The sequence below is a fragment of the Centroberyx affinis genome, unplaced genomic scaffold (genome assembly GCF_046629955.1).
Source record: "Centroberyx affinis isolate AG114_WGS23_722 - 3 ecotype Tasmania unplaced genomic scaffold, CSIRO-AGI_Caff_v1 ptg000797l_1, whole genome shotgun sequence".
Taxonomy (NCBI): domain Eukaryota; kingdom Metazoa; phylum Chordata; class Actinopteri; order Beryciformes; family Berycidae; genus Centroberyx; species Centroberyx affinis.
In genome coordinates, this window is record NW_027279402.1 from 97101 (window position 1) to 117481 (window position 20381).

Genomic DNA, 20381 nt, shown 5'->3' on the forward strand with positions numbered 1-20381 from the left:
TTCTTTTTGGGCCTGTTACATACCACTGAATGGTGTCAGCCTTGTGGGAGGCAACGTAGGTGTCTCCTGTGTTTGCAGTGAAGTGGTTGTGAGAGTTTTGATTGGTTTGGATTGCACATTCCAGAGCAAATCATCGCTGGTCAATAAGATTTCCATAGAAAACAAGATAGTCAAGAGAGATATTCAGTTTGATTAACTCTTTCATTATATGATGAGCAATATATTGTTCAAGGGGATCCACATCAAACGATATTCAAAATTTGCCCCAAAGGAAAATCAAGGCCAAGATTTAAGTCAGGTAAACTGATAAACTCGGCCACAAATCTGCAAGTTAGCACAAAAAATGCATAGTGTGTCCCAGTCCTGTGGAAAGACAGTGCAGAAGGACCAAGACCAAGTTATCTTCCCACAGACTTATTTCCCCATTACAACACATCTCAATTTTTGGTCAGTTTTGTTTTTCTGTTTTGGTTTTTTTTTTAGATTTTGCCCAACATACAGTACATACATTTTCTCAAATTTGAAGATATCATCTCCAATTCAAAGCATTGGACAAGCATTTCCAATGACACACATATTTGGCTGATTGGCTATTTTTTATTAGCTTGAGTAGCGGTTAAGAAGTAAAGCTGGTGTTCTTCTCTCACCCCAGATGCAGGAGATGGCTTTGCACCACCACCAGCAACACCACCATCACCACCACCCAGATGGCGCTCATTATGACCCTGCCCGTAACAACCCCATGATAAACAGCTCACCTACGATACTGCCCAACCCCATGAGCGCTCTGTCCCAGCTAAACCCCCAGGTCAGCCGGAGCGCACTTCCCCACGGTTCCCCCTCACCTCCCGGAAGTAAATCGGCCACACCCTCCCCCTCAAGCTCCAATCAGGAAGAGGAGACTGATCCTCATTCTAAGGTACTGGTGTGGCAATGCTTCTTTGGCTTGCAGTAGTGGAGGAACAGGCGAGGGCTTGGCAATGCTTCTTTGACTTGGTTCACATGCTAACTGCAGTGCTGAGATAAACAGGCATGCGGGGCTAGGCATTGAGTGGGTGTTGCTGTGCCTGTGCTTCTTATATTTGGTTCCCTCGAAAACTGTCCCAGGGATGCTTGCTTTGCTGAAGGTGATGCTTACTGTATGATGTGGTGTGGTGTCATGCTTTAAAAAGAAAATTGTTCTGGGGTAAATTATGATATATATACAGTATATTGTAGAAACACTGATGTATTTTGGTACTGGAGTATAGATACTTTTTTTTGTATTATCTGTGCAAACGCCACTTCAACTGCAACTGCTGTGTTCAGAATGGTTCCAAATTCTGGTTCGCACTTGAAAACAGTCCTATCTTCTCCTGGTCCTTTTGTGAAAGATTATTGGCACTCAGAAGAATTTTCATTCCAATGGCACATTTGAGAATTTCTGAAAATCCATTACCACCGTGACATTTTGTAGGTGTGTTTTTCCAAGATTCTAATTGTCACATCAAGAGACACTCTGTTTCAACATGAGCAATCTTTTTTTTTTTTTTTCTCCTCAAGCAATTCTAGAAATAATGTCAATTTTCTATATAAACACCAAGGGTGTGATTACTATTTTAATGGACTGATCATAACTGTATCCAACATATGTATTAGGAATTGAATCAAATAGAATAGAACAGAATAGAATAGAATAGAATAGAGTAGCTTTTAACAAAATTGAACAAAAAAATAAAGGTTGAGTAATAGGTGTTGGTGATCCGCTCTAGCTTTGTCCCTGGATTACCATCTTCCCAGAGCTAAATACAGTGTTTGAAAGGTCAGGAAGGCTTAAGGGAACGCATGTCACAACATCCATCTGCTTGCAAAACTACAACTCATTCATTTAAATCATTCATTCATTAATTCAAGTAAGGAGAGAAGGGTACTTGTTAACATTCATTTGGTCTATGTAAATCTGTAAAAAAAAAAAAAAAAAGCATATATTATATATAAATTACCCACCAATCACATATCTCAGTGGATTTGCTTAATTTTTACCAGAGGGATGAGAAGCATCAACATCAGTGTATAATTGAATCTGCTGTGTCCTCAATGCTTTAAATTCATCTGTGTGTGTAAATGCAAGCTTGTAGTGATATAACAAGAACAGGATCTTTTCGTTAAAAAACAATATTTCCCTGCATATACATCCCTGCTGTGCTTTTGACTGTCTATGTATGAATAAAAAACGATTACATCTCTCCTATCAGTGAGTAATTCCATTTGCCTCTCTCCAATCCATTCTCCGACCACATCAAAGCCAGTACAGATACAGTATGCAATTTTGAATTATTTTCACCCCAAAGCATGAAAGTCAGAATTTATTACTTGCTGAACAATTGAAAAATAAAGATTCAAAAAGGTTTGATAAATTCAACTAACAAATGTGTTTTTGATAAATCTGTAGAGGGAGAATGGGAAAAAAAAGACACAGCCAGCATAGCTGTGTCAACCTGTGCCTGTGTAAAAGTGTTACTGTCAGTGAAACATTGCTGCAATATTCTAATGCTGACTACACGGGTATTGAGCAGAGAGATTGAATTATGGATTTAATGAAGTTTACATGCTTCACCTGGACAAAATGTCATAAGCGTTCATCAGAGAAGCAATTATTCACTCCAAGGGCAGGTTTTTCCCCAAGTGTAGTTGAAATGGAAGACCTTATTCTCTGCAATATCAATAAGCTGTTATGTTTTTCTGTGTTTTTGATGGTTTTCCAGATCACGGGCGAGAAGCGGCCGTCTTCAGAGATGATGAAGCCCAAGCCCAAACCCCAAAAAAAGAAGAAGAAGAAGGATCCCAACGAGCCGACGAAGCCTGTGTCGGCCTACGCCCTGTTCTTCAGAGACACCCAGGCAGCCATTAAGGGACAGAACCCCAACGCCACCTTCGGAGACGTATCCAAGATAGTGGCCTCCATGTGGGATGGACTGGGAGAGGAGCAGAAACAGGTACAGAGATGACTTTTGAAAAGTGTAGATGTATTTGGTTCTTAACTGATTCTTCTAAATAAAAAAAAATGTAAATGCTTGTGCTACAGTCATAGGCAATCTCATGCACAGTCACAGCCTATATGAAATCAGGAATCTCTCATATATAAATGCACAAACAAGATTTACAAATATATATCAGGACTTGTAAATAAACAAGGGTGATCACAATGTATTTTCCTATACACAAATACCACCTGACTTCCATCATCTGAAACTGCAAGTTTATTGAACCCAAGTTAGCTTAGCATGATGCATAACTTGATTGAGAGGTCAGTCACAATACTTCTCCACATTTTAAATTAAATGCTCTGCACTGGCACTGGCACTGGCTAGCAAGCACTGTCATAGCTAAAAGCTACATAGCTAACTAGCTACAGCTGCGATGCTATGCATGCTAGTTAGCTAGCATCTGGGTCTTTTCTTCGTTAATTGTGTACTCTGTTGTATAGAACTGGATCATGCAACACAATTACTAATTCTAATCACGATTAGAGACTCCTCCATGTTGGATTTTCTTTCAAAGGTCAGTATGCCTAGCATTTATCTTGGCGGCATCCAAATTTGCAGGTCAAAGTTCACCACATGTGAACTCTGCATGAATCTTATTGTTGACAGTCGATGACCACAAAAAGTTTGCAGTGTGAATGCATGGTAGCTCTGTCAGAAATGTCTCAAAATTCTGAAAACAAATGCAACCAAATCCACATGTCGGATGATTTGGAAATGTAGATTCAACAATCTGCAAATAAATGCAAGCTCATGTTTTGTTTTGTTTTTTTATGTTACGATGCATATTAAGTAACATATTATTATTGGAATTGTTTAGCATTTATTCAGATGATACAGTCATGACATGTACTATTTGTAAATCTTGTCTGTACATTTATTTCTAAATGAGACATTCCTGATTTCATACACTTACAGTACAAAGCCAACTGGTAGAAATTTGTAATTATCATTGCAATGTAAATCATGCATATGTTGAAAGATGTCAGCATTTTGTTCCCATTAGCTGTTGACAAATTGGCCAGAGTATCTTCATCAGTCAATTTAATCTTACTACACCTTGACCTATGCATAGGATTGCATCAAGTCACTGCAGTCTTGAGGATTCCTGTCCAGCACATTTTCTATTTCATTTTTGCATTCCACACCAACAGACAAAGTCAAAGGATTTCTATGTGTTTGTGGTAACAAATGATGGTGTGAAATGAATGGAAAACGAGACAGTCTGATGATCGTGGGCAGACTCATATTTTTAGAATATCCAGTCGGGGCGCAGCCTATTGGGTGTCAAATAAAAGCACCTGTCTCCATGACAAAGTGCAGCCCATTCTCCTCAGCCTCAGCCTCAGCCACCGTCGACTAGACCCTATCTAGCATGGGTGTGTTTTTCTCCCACCAAACCTACTTTATACGCTGGACTTTGGAGGCCGTCTGTCCCTTTTATTTGCAGTTAATTTTTGCCGCCTTCACCAGGGCTCTTCACCATGAATCTTCATTTCGCCGCTGACACCCTTGAATGTGAATTCCTCATTTCCTGTCCTTTTATTTATATCTGTTGCCTGGTGATTTGATCATGCTGGGAATACAAGATTAGCAATTGCCTTGTCCTTGGTTTTGCCTCAAGGACATCTGCTCCTGAAATGTTATTGTTTGTGCTTCTTAACCCCTTGTGTCCTGGCTTCTTTTTCACCTTAGGTTGTTATACTGTAGCTGCAATGGGCTGTAGCTGGTGTTGTTGATGTCATTCCTCTCTCTCTCTCTCTCTCTCTCTCTCTCTCTCTCTCTCTCTCTCTCTCTCTCTCTCTCTCTCTCTCTCTCTCTCCTAAATGCACAGTTTGTCCTTCACAGTATTACCTGGGAACAGAGACTGACTAACAAAAGGGCAATTCCACCATTAAAAATCCTCTATTTAATGTGTCACTCCACAGCTAATTTTTTGATTCGGTTGTGCATTCATGTGTTTAATCAAACGCGTCACCTCGCAAGGCACATAATTAACTAGAGGTAATGATGTCATTATGGAATGAAATATAGTAACACTGTCTGGGCAATAACACTGTGATTACTCTAATTATGCTCAATGACTAGCACTGTCACTGATTCTAACACAACAAATGAATAAAACTTGATTACCATGTATTTACATAGTAGAACTATTCAGCTTTTCCACGTTAATACTCATTAAAGTTTAAAAACATTTCAATTTCTGTCCCTGGTTTCCACAATGACACTGATTAACTCTATTCACAGCATAACAACACATTCTATCATACTGTATATTCCACAACTGCTGACCTGAAATGCCTGCATGTCCGATCCTGACTTTCCGTCGCAAAGTCTCATGCCTCAGACGTTTATATACAGCTAGCCGATCTCTATCTCTGCCTGCTCTTGAGCTGTTGATGAATGGCGTTTCTTCCACCACCGGCTGTCACGTCAGCTCTATGGGACTGATGAGGTGTGCTCCATAATGTCACAGTCAGACCTTCTGGAGCCATGCAGGAGCACTAGAATGTAAACACAGCCCTTCCCCTACACGCAGCTTTGTTTTAACTAGAACGCGGCCCCTGTTTCCAATTACCTATAGTACCTCTGAAACACACGTCAAGCAGAATTCACATGAAAGTACTCAAGGCAGCGTGTTTCATTACTGTATTTTATCGCTGGAACGATCAGAAGTTTTGCTGTTGTGATTTGCGTTCTTTTTGTGCAGCTTCAGTTCACTTTTTTCCTCACTTTGGTTGTGTTGCTGTGTATTCTCCTGTGCCGTCCTTGAGATTGTTAGAACAGAGTCTTTTTTTATTCATGTTTATGTTCATATTTTCTTTTTTATTAAGATGTTTTGGAGCTTGTACACTATACAGCGTTTTTTAATTCCCAAAGGCCTTTGCTTTGTGGTGCAAGATCAATGCGTTAGTTGGGCTGTGTTATTCCTCAAGGTGACTACATGTTAACGCCGCCCCAGAAACACAAAAGAACATTTTTCTTGTTTTTGTTATTTAAGATTAAGATCAATTCTCAGTTTTACAGCTGTGGGGAGGAACAGTGATAATGGCGGTGGGTAGGAGGGAGGAGAGACCTTAGCTTTATTTAATTGATTCTGCTGTGTTGGAGTTGTGTATCAGTGAAAGGTCAGAGATAGAGAGAAAAAAAAACATTGTCACTTTGTTTAAATGACAAGCTTTCACACCAAACCCCTTGTCTAGGCTAACTTTTTCAGTAGCCATCTGTTTCTCAGTCTTTTTATCTGCCTCTTTGTCTAAGTCTCCTTTTCGCATACTCATCTCTCTTTCTCTGCTTTTTTCCTCTTAATTTGTATCTGTTCTCTTGACATCGCCTCCTCTCTCCCTGACCACTCCAGCTCTCCTCTCCTCTCCTCTCCTCTCCTCTCCTCTCCTCTCCTCTCCCCTCCTCCCCTCTCCTCCCCTCTCCTCTCCTCTCCTCTGCTCTCCTCTCCTCTCATCATGTCATCTCCCACCACCTTTCTCTTCCACATTTTGAATTATTTCCTGCTTTCCTTCCCTCTTATCTCCTCCGCTGCATTCCTTCCCTTCCCTCCCCTCTCCTCCCTCCTTCCTCCTCCTTCTCTCCTTCCCATTTTTTCCTCTCCTCTCCTTACCGATCGGTCGGTCGGTCGGTCGGAGGGGTAATCGCTCCCTTCAGTGTCAGCGGGGTGCGGAGTTATTGTCTCCTGTAATTAACTGGTTATCAAACAAGAACATTTCATTAAGGTACAATTAGGGGCTAATTCAGGCGGGACACCTCTGTGTCAGGATTACGATGGAGGCATATGCTCTCCCCTCGTAGCTTTGTTATTTTTAATTCATACCGACCTGCAGCCTCTGACGGCTTCAATTGCTAATGAATCCACTCACTTTGGAATAATTAGACATCCTTAGGCATGGTAATTTATTTAAAAGTATCCGTCGTTGCGCGAATCATTAGCTGTGTTAAATTAATTTGAAATTAAAGCTGCTGGGAGTACTTTGGGGTTCATTAAAGAGGCAGCCATGGCTCTATCAATATTTAAGGGGTGAGGGGTAAGGTCACAACTTTGTCTTTAACAGGAACAGTGTATTGTTGTGTTTTGTTATCCATTAATTTCTTAATGGGGATTATCAGTTTTCATTATGGAAATGCATGGCTTATTTTCTTATTACTATCTTGCATTCTTGTGTTTGGACTTCCTCATGTAATCCATTCTGCTTCCATAAATATCAGAATTGCTATTGTGGAAGGGAAATAATAAAATATTGTAAATAGAGATGATTGAGAGGATAAACATCAGCTGTTTGGGCAAGAGATTGTATCCATCATTCCAGTTTGTTTGTTTGTTTGCCTTTGTGTGTGTGTATTTGTGTGCATGCATGTGTATGTGTGTTTATACTTACTTCTGTTTATTTACTGTATTTGTTCACTTAGTACCTGCCAGCCTATGTGCATTTGGCAACACACGAATGCTTAATGGTTATTCTACCCCACCTCTTTGAAAGAAGTGACCCCGTCCATGGAGCCACAGACAGTCTCTCATAGAGGATCAGTAATTACCCACTGCGTTCACACACAGTCTCCTTCATATTAAAACACTCCAGAGAGGATCTGAGATCTGAGTCTTCCTTATCGATTTAAGGGTGGACTTTTTGCTACTTGTTTTCCCAGCATCAAAAAGGGAAAGGGAGCTATAAAGAGCCCATGACTGACACGCGATGACATTAACTTGAATTCCCTGTCTTAACGCATCATTTGAGGTTCATTCAGAAGGGTTGAGATTGCCTCTTTGCTAATGCTGTTTTGAATTCTTTTTTTTCCTCGTCTGAATGCTTTGATGGGACATCAGCTCTGATTAAGAGATGAGCAACAGCCTTAATGGAGAAGGAGACTGAAAAGCAGTACACAAAATGACAAACAGCTCCTCACTCCTCATTTAGCTTCATATCATTTCCAAATCTGGCTCCATCTTTACATCTTTGCAAACAAGCTTTCGTGGTATCCTGATTATTTTGAAGAAATGACCGATTCAAACGCAGTCATGCTAATGGTCAAGACTCCTTATATTGATATCTGTCCATCGAATGCATTTAATATTTCTTTTTTCCCTCAGAGTGCACTGCTGGGTCACGCAGCCACAACATGACTCCCACAATCTCATCCACATCGGTCAGTGTGGACTGTAGGGTCATTTTAGCCTTTGGCGTCACCTTGTAATCAATCGTTGTTGTTGTTGTTGTGTTTGCTCCTGCAGGGCTACAAGAGGAAAACAGAGGCTGCTAAGAAGGAGTACCTGAAAGCCCTGGCCGCCTACAGAGCCAGTCTGGTTTCCAAGGTAACCACGGGGGTCATGTCTTTGATATACATGGGTCAGCGGCGATATAAGGGATGATAAATTAGACGGAGAATTCCTCTCGCTCTTATCCCAAGGAAAGGGGCCGCTTGCTGCACTGACAGTGGGTGGGGTGTGGAGCTGGGTAGTATGTGTGTGCATATGTGTGTGTGTGTGTGTGTGTGTGTGTGTGTGTCTTTGTGTGTGTGCTCAGAGGAGAACAGTGAAAATTAGGCCTCAAACACACCCGATTTGCAACCTGGGGAGAAATGAAAAGTAAGTGTGTGTGTGTGTGTGTGTGTGTGTGTGTGTTCGGTGCACATATAACAGCAGAAGTGGACATTACCTACCATTTGTCCTCCTGGTGTTTCTGTCCACCCTGATGGGCCGCTAATGTGTTGGCTGAGGTTTGCTCACACCTACTGCTCTCTCTTTGGTGCAGGTTTCTCCAGTTTATCCCAGATCATTTACACATTTCTCTCCATACTTGTATGAAAATCATACTCACAGATGCAGGGTTGCTGCAGTGCCATCGCACTTTTGCTCCACCTCATCTCACATCTGCCTGGCTTCTACAATGGTTATCACAGTATAGATGTATTTCAGTATGTTCTCTTTGGCGCACTGCATCTCATTTCTCTCTTTCTGCATTGTTTTTCGATAACACAACACTAAATTGCATTAGCATATACCAAACTCCTCCCCTTCTCCCTCCCCCTCGCCGTTCCCCTTCCTCCTTTCCCCACAGCGCCACACTTCCTCTCATGCTCATGGGCCGAAAACAAGCACCTTGATTAAGGCATGAATAGTTAATTCATCAGCCTCTTCACTGTGGCATACTTTCAACTAAAGACTATACTCATCTCTTGTCTTGGGTGCAATTAGACATTCATGTCAGATTTCCTATACAGAGGCTTGATTGATACTGTATGTTGGTAGATTGCCAGTCATTAAAAAAAAAAAAAAGGAAAAAAAAAGAGACTGACAAAAATAAAACTGCAAACCCCTTACTCATTCAGGACCAACCAATCTGAATGCAGGGCTGAATCTCGTGATTCAAAACGACTCTCTTTTTTAATTACCAATGAAGGAGTCTTTTCAAAGTGAATTGGGGTGGGTGGAATTGGAGGTAATTGGAGCATCATTTGAAGGATTCACATCTTCCGTGTGCACCTGTTGCCTTTTTGTTTTGTGACGCATGTCGGTTTGCTTAGGAGAAGGAGAGAAAAAAAAGTTTGATAACTACTTACTTCATGACACATACAGACAAAATCCAAATACAGAATGTGATATACACAGAAAACCCAAACTAGACTCATCAATAAATTCATAAGTTCTCCATTTCTACATCCCTATGAACTTTCCCATGGCATGTACTTTTTTCTTTTCTCATGATAAATAGGAATTCAGTTTACTGCAGTGCATCATCCTCAAATGTTGCTTTAAAATCAAATAAGGGCGCAACAAATCAGCCTCCTCCACCCCACACACACACACCTTCCTATTCTTTCCCTCTCCTTTCCCCCCATTCTTCACTATTTCATTTTCCTCTTGACCCTGCAAATGTATCTGTCCCACTGCTTTATTCATCCCTCCATCCCCTTCCATTGATTATTTCAGTGGTTCTGAGGGATAGATGTAAGCCATTACTAAATAGCAGACCGCCATACATCACTTCAGCAGGCTTGACAGTTAATGAGAAAGACTGGACGTATTTCATACATATACTACTACTGAGAGAAAGGGAGAGAGAGAGAGACAGAAAGAGGGGCAGAGTAAGTGTGTGTGTGTGTGTGTGTGTGTGTGTGTGTGTGTGTGTGTTCGCTGTTGGGCGGGGTGAGTACTCACAAGTATATGTGTACATGTGAAGAGATGGAAGGGCCAATGAAATAAAGAGTTCCATAGATGCAGCTTCTTCAAGACTTCATTTTCAAAAACTACAAAGTACAAAGTGTATGTACTGTATGTGTCAATATTTATTCTGTGTGCGATTACCCCAATAATATTTCTTTATCATATTGGACAAAGTGTTTGTTTTGTTTTTTTGTGATAATATGCAACATTTTCATATAAATAAATTTCTGTTTTGCTACTCTCTATCAGCAGTTTATATAAACCAATAGTTGATATAACCCAATAGCGGTTTATTTGGAATAAATAGAAGAAGAACTGGGTAGTTAGCATGAGCAGCGATAGCCACCATGGATGAACGGACAAAGAACAGAGCGCCACCTGTGAACTCTGGGAAGTGCAGTGAAAAAACACCACAGCAATGACCGCTTAGCACCAAAGATGTCAGCAAAATAAAAATAAAAAATACAAATCTCACAGATTACCACTTCAACATTCACTGAATTAGAGCTCTGCTGAAATACATTACAGTTTAAATACAAGTCCTGTTATATAAACCCTTGAGTAAGGTAGCCATTATCAATATTTAATTGAGCCAAATGCTTTATTGATCCCTAAAGGCAAATAAATTGTTGCGATGAGTCTAACCCGTTTTGTTCTCCTCTCTCCCCTCTAGACATATAACGACCCTGTGGAGACAAAAAGTGCCCAAACGAGCCAGCCTTCACCCCACATGATGCCAGCCAACCCGCCCCTGTACAGTGTGCCACCTCCCCCCCAGCCCTCGTCGCCCTACCTGGGGCCCGGGGCCTTCCCCCTCACCGACCTGCAGAGCTACGCAGGACACGCCCCGCGCCATGCCCTGTCGCGGACCCTCAGCCAATCGCAGATGCTGCCCAGCATTAGTGCCTCTCCCCCTTCCTCCTTCCAGATCAGCCCCCCCCTGCACCCCCACCAGCAGCTCTCCCTGCACCAGAGCTCCCTCCTCAACCAGCCTATCCGCATGCAGCAGGTCCAGTCCCAGCCAATCATCTCCCACCAGATGGGGCTGCAGGCCTCTCTTCACTCCCCGCCCCCTGGGCAGCAGGTAACTATCCCAGTTGCAGTTAGAGGATGATAATGGGGCCTCTCTGGACCTGTTTATGCTAATTCACTAGTATGTTGGCTTCAAGTATTTATTGTCATTGACCCCGTTTTCCCTCTCTCTCTCTCTCCAGAGTTTCTCCCACCTCCAGTCAGAGTATCAGAAGAGTGTTGGGGGTTCCCAGTCCCCAGGAGCCCCTGGCCCCGGCCCCGGAGTGGCTCAGAGCCACGACTGGGACAGTGAATACTGCAATCGGGAGTGTGGCAACCACTGCAGGTCAGTGGAAACAGATTTCATTTTTTTATGCTAGTCATTTCTCCACAAACCAAAATAATGATCTTTGTTGCTGCAACTCACCAAATCACACAGCCTTGAATGACATTTAGAAGGGACGCAAGTGCAATGAATTTTAGTCAGATTTCTCTTAGTAAAAAACAAAATATTATTTGAAGAAGACAGAAAGGCCAAGATCATGAGACTCTGTGTTGCAGTTTTGCAGTTTGAAATTTGTCAGCTAGATCAGGTCCAATCAAAGTCTAGACAAGAACTCCCATGGAAAGAATCATATACAGTCATGTCAGCAGTCTCCCTCTGCTTTAAATATAAGTGTTGAAAAATGTCAGCTTCATTCCAGTGAGACAGGGGAGACAGCTGGAGAGGTAATGGTGAGATAATAGAGCTTGTCATGTGTTTGTCAGACAGCAGTAAAAAACAGATGTTCCTAACAGAAGTTTTCACCGTTATTGTACTAAACGGTTTGGCAGGCTGTTCAATCCTGCATAAATCTGCAACATTAAAAGATATTCAAAGTCCACATGGCTAGCTGTGTTAAAATACTGTTGTTAGTTCTTTTACAGCACTGGGTCAGAATATGATAGAAGCCTTGTGACTGAAACATTTTACACATCCTTATCTAATGGGTATTTAAACATAGCTAGCTGTGGCCAACAGGGAATGTAAAAGATTTGCTGATTTTATTATTTATAGCTATAGAAAAATGTCTGCACTCTTGTAGTATGTATTTATGACAGTCTTTAATTTCCACAGCAGCAACAGCAACGTACACATTTCAGCCCTTTCAGCTGTTTTTCTATAGTTTATGTTTTTTGAGTCGGCACCAGATGGAGTTTAAGTTTTATGTCGAGCACATCACATATTCTCTCTATTTCATGATTTTATTTAGCTACCCATTATAGTTGAGAAAAATACTCAACACATGCTATTGATATTTTCTTGTAGATTTTATAGTTATGTAGTTATCAGTGATCAAACTTGCGCTGTTTCTTGTTTGTTTCCCAGTGGCACCATGATAGCCAGGGACAAGCCACTCTACCTCACCTGAAACTGAAGATCGTGGGCTGTCGACAAATACGACACCGGGGAGTCTACTCTCACCCACCCCGACCCCCCACCCACCCCACCCTCTGATGCACACATACCTACATACATACAGTACACACTTAACATACATATACATATACATGCACACACACACATTCCACCTCCCAAACACCACCACCACAACCACAACCACCACCTTTTTGTCAGTGTAATTATTATTTCTCTTTGAATTTGTGACCAGAGTTTTTTGACTGGATGACTACTGTCTGTACCACTTACCATACTAGCGGTCCTTTTGCTGTTTCTATTTGCCAAGCACTTATAAAAGCCCCTGACCTCCCCCCCTCTCCCCCCTCCCCTCCCCTCCCTCTGAGTTGTGTGTCTATCTCTCCCCCTTCCTATACAGGCCGGGCTGTAGAGCACTCCTCTTCTGTGTCACCATGAAAGTCCCCTGAGGGACCCCATCCAGCTTTAATTAGAATGAGAAGAGCAACAAAAAAAAACAACTCTTCTTCTTCTTCTTTAATCATTTTAATTTCCTTTTGTGTTTTTTTTCTTTTTGTTGTTGTTGTTGCTGTTTTATTTATTTCTGGCTTGCTAAATTGTTACTTTTTTTTGCCAATAAGCGTTGGGCCCTGTACTGTAGGGAGATATTAACTTCTAGTAGGTTCAGCGCAGGCCTTGATGTTACAGTAGCTTTGCTTAAGGGGCCTGCAAATTAATACAAAAAGCCGGGGTGGGGAAGGGAAACAAAACAAAAGAATCTTTTGTAATATTAAAGACCTGTTGAGGTCTGCTGAGCTGTCACAGTGTGATTGTAAATATCACTTTTATGGGATCAAATTGGGAATTGGAAGTCCAGATAGATCTGTTTCTTCTTTAATATTACATGTAAGTCATCAGTTTGTATCTCAAAGTGTATTGTGTGTGTGTGTGTGTGAGTGTGTGTGTGTGTGTGTGTGTGTGTGTGTGTGTGCGTACGTGTGTGTGCGTGTATGGACACGTTAGAATGCACCCCATTCATAACGTGTGTTTGGGTGTGCGAATGTGTTTGTGAGTGTGCATGTGTATGTGTGTGCACGCACACACACTGGCGTGCAGGCGTGTTCAGTGTTTGAGTGTTGAGTCTTTCTCGTGAATTTTAACAGCCTTGTGCAGCTGGATTTCAGAGGAGTATTTCACACACTCGTTCTTGCATTAAATCTGTGCTCACTGGTGTGTTTTTTCCAATAAAGTTCAATCTAAAACCGAATACAGAATATGTGTCCTGCAGATCATTAAATGGAAAGAGCCAGGTGAGAGATAGAGGGGAAAGAGATAGAAAGAGAGAAAAAAAGGCATGAGATAAAATGAGATAGAGAGAGTGTTGCAGGTGAAAAAAGGTATTGCCTCAAAATGCCCCCCTCCTTTTTTTTATTTTGTCTGGTCAGAAATGTCAATTTTGCCTCCTCAACATGCAGAGATGAACTAATGAAATATGTGAATGGAGCCATCACATCCACATTACAGTGAATTTATAATTTTCTAGTAGGTGTTCGGTTGTGTTGATCTCATCTTTTTAAGTTTTTTGTGATTAATATAAATGCATTTTGCTGACAAAGACATCTGTTTTTATCTCTTACTGTAGCATAATTTCAGTTTTAGTTGTTATGGAACTATAACATTTTAAGTTGTGTATAAACCTGCCAATTGTAGTTATTTTATTTGTAAAGCCAGTAATGATAAATATTTTAAATGGTTATCGACTTATATTTTATGCTAGTTGCCCATCAGCCATTTGACAGGTTTCCTTATTTATGAAAGAAATGAGATCACTTTTGCTTCTTACGATGGAGGTGTATTTTTATTCTAATTTCATTGTTTTTCATTTGGTTTGATAATAATGATGATGACCACAACGATGATGATTGCTTTATTTTTTACATTTTGGTTGCTGGTCCTTTCTTTCCTTGCCAGCAGCATCAGTTTGTGTCACAATGCTTCTTTTATTTCAAATCTACGTAATAAAAAACAGTTTAAAAGTGGTACTGCCTGATGCCTCTTCATTTCACAGCAGACTTTTTGTCCCTTTGCTTTGCCTCCCTTTCTCTAACGAGATGATCACACCTTCTTAAAGACATGAGAACCGTTGTTATAAAGATGCATTAACACTCCCAACTCACTGTACCTTACAGTGTATTTGCACTTCAAAAGGTTGCATTTGCGTCCTATATTTATATTTAGCTCAGGGCTCTGGACTCCAATGGCATTAGCTAATTAGCCATGGATATAGTGTGTATCAGCCAGCATAGATATTGCCAGTAAACTATCTTAACAAACAAGAGAGCAGATGCGAGAAGACGTTTGCTTTGCTTGTGAAAGTGGTGCATCGTAGGCGTCTAGTGTGAGATAAAGAGAACAGAGAGAAATGCATGGTGCACACAAACTCAGGCATCCGTCCAAATACTGATTTTACCCCAATTGCACACAAGTCTTCTTAGAGACTTTCTGAGTGAGCAAGAAAGAGGGGAGAGAGAGAGAGAGAGAGAGAGAGAACAAGACTGTGAGATGGAACTGTCACGACCATTCCATTCGATGTTTTATTCATTTTACGTCTGCCTGCCATCTCTTCTTCCACAGTATTGAATTGGCAAATAGATCATTATTGAACAATTGGAAAACCTGCCACTTTGTGATATGACACACATTATATGAAAATCACAGTCATACATTCTTAATGAAATGCCAGATAAAAGAGGTTTTGGGTGCAACCACATAGACCTGCCTCGGAGCCTGTGTGTCTTTTGTGTATACAATTTTGTGTGAATATTTGCTTATGTGTTTGTGTGCACGTGCGTGTGTGTGTGTGTGTGTGTGTGTGTGTGTGTGTGTCTGCATTTGTCTTTGTGTGTGGGGGATGAAGGTGAGTGTGTGTGAGTTGGTGTGCTTCTGTGTGTGTTTTTCGTCTTTTCTGTGTTCGGGTGGTGCATCTCCTTTCTAGCCGTAGAGGTACTTGCACAAATGGATATTTGCGTACACACGGTAACAGCAGTCCATCTGGACAATTTACCCTATTTCTCCCTTCATATTTTTAGACAAAATAGCTTTCCCTTTACTATACAGTTGCTGCCATCCATAGCTGCGCTGGCAGTCATTCTCTGTAGTAATACTGTAGTAAATACTGGGAGAAGACAGCATCAATTTGACACTTCTGTCAGCACCCTTAATCCCATCCCTCCTCTCAAAGTCAAAGTCATGAGGCCAACAGAAAATGAAAACCTGCAATTTATGGTGGAGGATGCCATTGAGAAGAGGTGAATGCTGCAGTCTCATTGGTTTCCATAGATTTGAAAAGACCACTGTCGCTACAAAATGGATGACATCAGTAATAGCAGGCTGGTTGACAAAGAGGAGGTCAGTACAGTCTCCATCTATAAGAGAACAAAGTAACAGTCATGCAAAAGCTTCATCTCAATGTCTAAATCAATAATATCCGTTGTTATTTTTCATATCCATAATGAATCACTACTATACTCTTCTCATTAAAAAAAAAAATACTATATGTGATTCTACTGTATTTCATTTTTTTTTTTTTAGATTAGGTTAGGTTGGTTAATTAGTTCAGCTACAGTGTAGGTCATTAACATTTCCCTTTAACATGTTAAAGGGAATTTAAATAATTCACCTCAAACCTATTCTGTCTTCACCTTGGATGTAATTTATTCCCCATATAATTTGGTACAGTCATTCGGTCATACATTAAACATCTGAAAACATCGACATTATGTTTTTCAACAGTATTCCTCACTGAGGCTTTGGGACTTTAACTATATTATTTGATTGAAATTTAATTAATGCAACAAGGGTCCAGTGTTAGTCAGTCAGTGGACAATGTCAGACTCAAAAACTTAGCAACTCTTAAAACAGAACAAATTCTGCTAGATACTTCTCATTTTGGAAAATATGTGCGATGATGTCTATCAGATTGTATTTCCATTTATTTATTTTTGTGAAGTGCCGCTTTAAAGAATGTTTCAAAGCTTGAGAAGTCTGTCACTTTGAGGGGGTGAGATAAGCTGATATTGTAAATAGCCACAGGGAAAATACATACACACACATACAACATGTTGAGTACAAGCTCATTATTGTTTTTATGAGCGTGTAGAAGATGAAGTTTGAACATTTTGAGGTGGATGGTGTGACCTCGGCACTGAGGGTTTTTCAGATCTTCGTTTGTGGAGTCGCTTAGCGAACAGTGGAAACTTTCCACCACCAAGAGGCCTGAACACGGTTTTGTAACATCGACTGTGTCAAACGTCTTTCATTTTTCCTCTTAAAAAACACTTTTAATGTTTGTTTTTTTTTCTCCTTTGTTATGGTGGCACGATGCATCATCACTAGTTTCCATGTCAACTTGGATATGAACTTAGCTGAGTTAACCACATCACATAAGATGACTTGCTAGCTGGTGGATCTCTGCAGTGCTTTGAGTGGAGATTTATGCAGAAGGTCAGTGGCATGCATGGACTGAAGGCGCATGCACGCACTAAACACCAGCCACACCACACCTTTCTCAGGCCGGCCTCTGTAGCAAACAGGCAAAACTTTTTCAGTTGCAACTTTGGTTCTGCGGTGGAGAAACAGCAGGAAATGTAGGCGGTTTTAACAAGAAATGGGTTTCGCTTTGTGTTTAGAATCAGTTAAGGTTTCTTTTATATGCTGACTACACTGCATACAAGGAATTAGTTCATTTACTAAACGCTTAGGGGAAAAAAAAAAATAAACATTCAGTATTTTAAATATAGAGAATCCAATCTGTGAAAGTGTTATCATTTTTTCTACTAAGCATTAACTAATTATGAGCTATCAATCACATAATGTAAGAGTAGGTCACACTTTTTTCAAATGGCGGATATCCTATTTTGGAACAAACTCTTCGAATGATTTGACCTGGTATTCTGTTGCAGCCTCCATAATCGCAAAAAATACAAAAGCAGAAGCAGATAGCGGATAAGACATTGAATACATTACATATAGGACTGCGCGTGAGGCACGAAGCATGCTTGTGGTTTCACACTTGTAGATATTTACGTAATCCAGAAGTGTGCATATGCCATGTCAGCTTTGACAACAGGCTCTAACACATGCCTACATCTGCTGCATCCACTGTCCTCTGTTTCCTGTTGTTCAGGATATAACGAATTAAAAGATTAAATATACTGTGTTGCCTTTTAAAGCACCAGGCATGTTATTTTTGACATAAAACCCCCCTCGGACTCATAGTGAAACCTCAGGTGATACAGAACCTCTCTCTATGACTGGGTAAGAGCAATTTGAATGTCTCAATATCAACTTGATTACTTGTTTCACACTTTGCAGGGCCATTCGAAAATTACACATTATCTATGGTGTCTTGTTTCCAAAATAAGATATCCACACCAAAACATTAGAACAGAATATAGTACTTTTTGAAGTATAGTATAGTTTTGGAAGTTATCATCTATATTGCAGCGATACTGAATGATGAATATCAGCTAATAATGTGTTTTCTAAAATGGATGCATCATCATTTCCACCTCTGAATTATCTATATTTCTGAAAACTGCATTGACTTGTAAGTATGATTGTACAGATGAATCATTGCCCTGTTGACCATTGATTCAGTGCATGATTGAAGCACGTGATGAGGTAGAATATTGGACGGATGTGTATATGACTTGTAATGTAACTTATATAGAGGGCTATACTCTTTCCTCTTCTCCACCTCTGTCATGCTACTAATAAAAATACACTTTCGGTGCTAGAAAATAGCTTTCAGTTTGGCCACAGGCTTCAATAAATGAATTGTGCTCTTCATTATTACAACTGTTTGGGTGAGATGGCCCCAGTACCCATATTATTGACTTTGCTTGCTTTTAATTTTGCCACAATGAAACACTTCACCACTGCATGTACATGCAAGTGGTGCAAATGGTAATGAAGGTTCATCATCTCTGTGAGTTTTAAAACCACTATGACTGTTGGCAGCGTGGCCTAGAGGTTAGAGACTCTTCTTCAGCCAAGAACTGGGGGTTAAAGGATAATACCAGTGTTTTGTTTTGTTTTGTTTTGTTTTTTTAGGTTTGTGCTAATCATCTAGGTCAGTGGTTCTAAATGTGGGGTCCGTGGGGGTCCTTGAGGGGCTTCCAGGGGGTCCCCAGCAAATTGATGAATGTTAAACTTCACCATTATTTCATGAACACATTTAATGAATGTAGAAGAAAGACTATTTTGATCATAGTTTAACTGATATCTCTCTATCTACAACACATATAGTCATGGAATTCTGGACAAAATCATATCTAACAATAAAAAATATTCTTAGATTTAGGTCCAAGAGACAAAATCTCATCGAACGAGGGTCTGTGGCCCTAATGTGTACTAAATTAGGGGTCCTTGATATGAAAAAGGTTGAGAATCACTGATCTAGGTTGCCCCTCTCCTTTACATCACTCCTGCTGGTGTCTGCACACAGTCAGCGTAGTTGGACACATCAGGCTCGTTTCCCTGCCTTCAGAGGAAGTCATTTGCTGCCATTCATTTTTGTACAGTATGAGAAACTAGTTCCACAGACTTGAAAATTGCCTGAGCTAGACAATCCATCACAGTAAACATGAAGCCTTAATTTGGTTTTGTCAAAGTTTCTGTTTTATCGTTGTTTCATTGTGCCTGAGTTGAGTGTTTTCATATCAGTGCTGCATTACGTTATGCTCTGTTTACTGTCAATCACCTGACAGCCACAGGAGGAAATGGAAGTCTCTGTCAGGAAATAATCCCTCAAAAACATGCCGCCTTACAAACTATTGTCACATCCATCTCCACTTATTTGGGGTGTCTTTGTTAGCTGGGACAGCAGGTAATTTCAAGCTAGGTTTTACACTGTAGCATCTGTATTTTAAAAACGGTGAAAAAACAAGAATTTGTTAAAGAATCGAATTATATACAGCATGCATTGGGAAATGCTTGAGGGACATGTAAACTAGATGTAGACAGAAGTAAAGGTGCTCTCATTTGAAATGACCTGAATGAAGGAGCTGACTTTTTAGCAGGCATATGCCCAGCGCTGAACCTGCTCTGACCTCCCTGTTTATGACATTATTTCATCTTTCTGTCTTTCTAAGTGTGATGGACCTTTTGGGATTGTGTTAATGACATAAGTCTGTGACATTTCAAAAGTTGTGTAAGTATGTCCAACAGTTTCTTTTGCACAGAGAGTAATGTGGAAAAGCTGATATTGCACTTTCAGTCTTTATGGATACGTGGAAATGGTGGTTGAGAACATTAAGCAAATGGTGGCCGGAAGAGACTTGTCTGACAAGAAGTGAAGTCCCTCTCTCTCTCTCTCTCTCTCTCTCTGTCTCTCTATTACCTCTCTTTCATTTGGCTGTGGGCTGTACAAGGCAGGAGCCCACATCCCTGTTGAGAAACCACGGTGCTCACTTACTAAGAGGTAAAATAATAGTGCCTCACATTTCTCCGTCTCAGCAGTGCTTAAGTCCTGACTGAAGTGGAGATGAGTCAGATTGAGAACCGCACACATAACTATTTTCTCATCACCCAGTCTTCTGTGAAAGTCAGGTCGCCTTATTGCTGTGAGGGAACTTTTCAGCAGCCCTGGATCACCTCAAATTGGACCAAAAAAATGGGACCAGCCGTATGCAGTCATTTCAGATGTTTGTTAAACACTGCGGCTGCTCTATTTGAGCTATATCGCCCACACATGCCGTACCTTCGATCCTCCAAT

General features: G+C 40.7%; 1 protein-coding gene across 3 annotated transcripts in view; it reads left to right on the forward strand.

The window, feature by feature from the left end:
• tox2 (TOX high mobility group box family member 2) overlaps nt 1-14613 on the forward strand; it is a 93377-nt gene extending 78764 nt beyond the window's left edge. For 2 of the 3 annotated variants that reach the window (XM_071520383.1, XM_071520384.1), the window contains exons 5-10: nt 653-919; nt 2745-2975; nt 8266-8346; nt 10871-11281; nt 11412-11554; nt 12578-14613. In XM_071520383.1, the coding sequence (XP_071376484.1) occupies nt 653-919; nt 2745-2975; nt 8266-8346; nt 10871-11281; nt 11412-11554; nt 12578-12620 (1176 nt within the window). In that variant the 3' untranslated portion in view covers nt 12621-14613. The remainder of the gene's footprint in view (nt 1-652; nt 920-2744; nt 2976-8265; nt 8347-10870; nt 11282-11411; nt 11555-12577) is intronic. The other variant, XM_071520388.1, reaches the window with a different exon arrangement.
• Nucleotides 14614-20381: the final 5768 nt, after the last annotated feature.